The sequence below is a fragment of the Carlito syrichta genome, unplaced genomic scaffold, assembly GCF_000164805.1.
Source record: "Carlito syrichta isolate Samal-C Ts95f unplaced genomic scaffold, Tarsius_syrichta-2.0.1 Scaffold118058, whole genome shotgun sequence".
NCBI lineage: Eukaryota > Metazoa > Chordata > Mammalia > Primates > Tarsiidae > Carlito > Carlito syrichta.
The window spans coordinates 1-2,473 of NW_007062154.1; the positions used below are offsets into that span (position 1 = coordinate 1).

General features: G+C 64.9%; 1 protein-coding gene across 1 annotated transcript in view; it reads left to right on the forward strand.

Moving 5' to 3' along the window:
* Positions 1 to 72: 72 nt before the first annotated feature.
* The window catches only part of LOC103249248 (voltage-dependent N-type calcium channel subunit alpha-1B-like), a gene marked incomplete at both ends in the record, with an annotated part of 32,540 nt that continues 30,139 nt past the window's right edge, over positions 73 to 2,473 (forward strand). Inside the window, 3 exons of the mRNA XM_008047896.1 lie at positions 73 to 255; positions 2,034 to 2,114; positions 2,249 to 2,388. Coding sequence (XP_008046087.1) covers positions 73 to 255; positions 2,034 to 2,114; positions 2,249 to 2,388 — 404 coding nt within the window. The remainder of the gene's footprint in view (positions 256 to 2,033; positions 2,115 to 2,248; positions 2,389 to 2,473) is intronic.

The window sequence follows — 2,473 nt, forward strand, 5'->3', positions numbered from 1 at the left end:
GGGGCGGGGGGCCCAGCCTGCTGCTTCTTGCTGGGTGGCAGGCGTCCAGCTGTGTGAGCTTGTGCCTTGCAGGTGGGGCTGTGCTCCGCGGAGCCGGTCGTGCTGCCCGGCCCCGCCCCGCCTGCAGGCTCAGCCGTCGGAGGCCAGTGGGATGGCCAGGCCGTGCTCAGCTGCCTGCTGGCGTCCCTGGGTGGGGCCTCCCCGGCTCCTCGCCTCCTCGCCCCCTCGCCCCAGGGGGCTGCTTTCCACCCACTGGTGGGCTCTCGCGCTGCCTTCAGCCAGGCCAGGCTTGCTGGCTGCACACCCATCCCGCGTGCAGAGCCCTGGTGTTGTCCCGGGTGCTGCCCTGCGGTGCCTGGTGCTCCCTTGGCCAGGCAGGCAGGGAGGTCAGTGGGGCCGAGGGTGGGGCAGGTGGGGGACTGTGAGGAGGGGCTCCGGGTGCGGCCTCCTTCCCGACTGGGGCGCTGGCCCGTCTGTCCCTGGAGTCGGGCCTGTTATTTCCTGTCCGGAAGCTGTCTGTGAAGAGCCTCGTTTGTTGGGGCCCGGCTGTTCCCTGGGGCGACGGTCAACAGCCCTTCCCCTCGGGACGAGGGCCCCTCCCGACTAAAGCAGCCTCGAGGCCCCGGAGAGTGCACCCACCTCCAGGGCCCCGGCCGTCGTGAGTCAGCACCAGGGCGGCAGCACAGGCGGGCCGGGCTGTGACGGCCACGCGGCTGCCTGGGCCACTGGGACCCCGCTGCACCGCAGTGAGTGTGGTGGCAGGTGGGGCTGGGAGTGCCTTGGGAGCTTGGCCAGTCCCCGGTTCTGCTGCCCGTGTGTCCAGGCAAGGCAGAGCCGTCAGTTCCTCCTGGGCTTCCGGAGAGCGAACTGGCCCGCCTCCTCCCGCCGCCTTCCCTGCCTCTTAAGGCCACAGCCCTGAGCACAGGCGTCGGTGTCATGCCGGCCCTGCATGTCCCGTGGGGCAGGGAGGCCCAGCCTGTTTTTTCTTGCTGGGCCTGTCCCCTCCGCCTGCGGCCCCCGCCCCCACGTGTCGTCACGCAGAGTCCTTGCTGTCTCCCCTGGGTGCTGCTCTCTGCTTGCGCCTGGTGCCTGTGGGCTGAGATGCAGCGGGGAGGAACAAAGGGTCTTTCCAGGAGTGGCTTCATCTGTTTGTTCCCGCCATACGGCCTCCCTCGAATCGAGCTGCAGACAGCCGGGCCCTGGGGCTCCTCCCTGAGGTCTGACCCTGTGCCCTCCCAGTCTGTCGCCCACCCCAGGCCAGACGCTTGTGTGACACTGTCCTCAGGGTCTTCACAGAGGTGGCACGTCGCCTCTCGAGCACCCTCAGGGTCAGAACTTCTGCTTCTCTGTTTCTCTTTTTTTTCTGCCAAGATGTGCGTGTTCTGATTATCCATGTATGTGGATTGCATAAGTGAGTCCTGGACTGAGTTCTAGGAAGTCTGAGCTGTATCCAGACGTCTCACAGTGGCTGGAGCCCAGGGTCTGACACAGATGCCTCTGCCCAGCTCCTGGTCTCTGCCTCTGATCCCTTCTCTTGAGAACAGAGCTGACCGCATAGGAGCATTACACGTTTACCCCAGTGGCTGGGCTCGATGGCTCACGCCTGTAATCCCAGCACTTGGGGAGGCCGAGGTGGGAGGGTCACTTGCACTTAGGTTTTCAAGGCCAGTCTGGGTAACATAGCGAGACCCCGTCTCTACAAAAAGCTAGAAAAATTAGCCGGGCAAGGTGGTTTGCGCCTGTAGTCCCAGCTACTTTAGAGGCTGAGGAGGAAGGACCGCCTGAGCCCAGGAGTTTGAGACTACAGTGAGCTGTGGTCGAGCCACTGCACACCAGCCTGGACAACAGAGTGAGTCCCTGACTCAAAAAAAAAAAAAGCTGCCCTACACAAGTTGCAGACAGTACTGTGACTATCATCGTCTTCCCACAAGCAAAGCCCACCACGGGGTGTGGCAGGCAGGTCCTGGCCTCTTGGTGCAGTGGAACAGAAGCAGAGGAGCCAGGGTGGGAGGGTGAGGGACCCCACCCGACAGGGACACGGCTGCCACGGGGACGTGCTGCATCTGCAGCTCAGCGCGGTGACGGAAGTGCCTGATGGAGAGGCCTGCGGGCTGGTGGGCAGGGTCCGGGGGAAGAGGCCCTCCCGTGGGAGAGGCCGTGGCCGTGGGGCGGGGTGGCACCCTGGCCAGCGTCCTCAGCCTCTGCTGTGCAGGGGGCGCAGAGTGACGCGACTCTGCCTTCTCCTCAGGACGACACCGAGCCCTATTTCATCGGGATCTTCTGCTTCGAGGCAGGAATCAAGATCATCGCGCTGGGCTTTGTGTTCCACAAGGGCTCCTACCTGCGCAACGGCTGGAACGTCATGGACTTCGTGGTGGTCCTCACAGGGTAGGCGGGCCAGGCAGGCCTGTTCACACGGGACGTGACAGGGCACTTGCGTTGGCCTGCGGAGCCCACGGTGGGCAGCCACCGC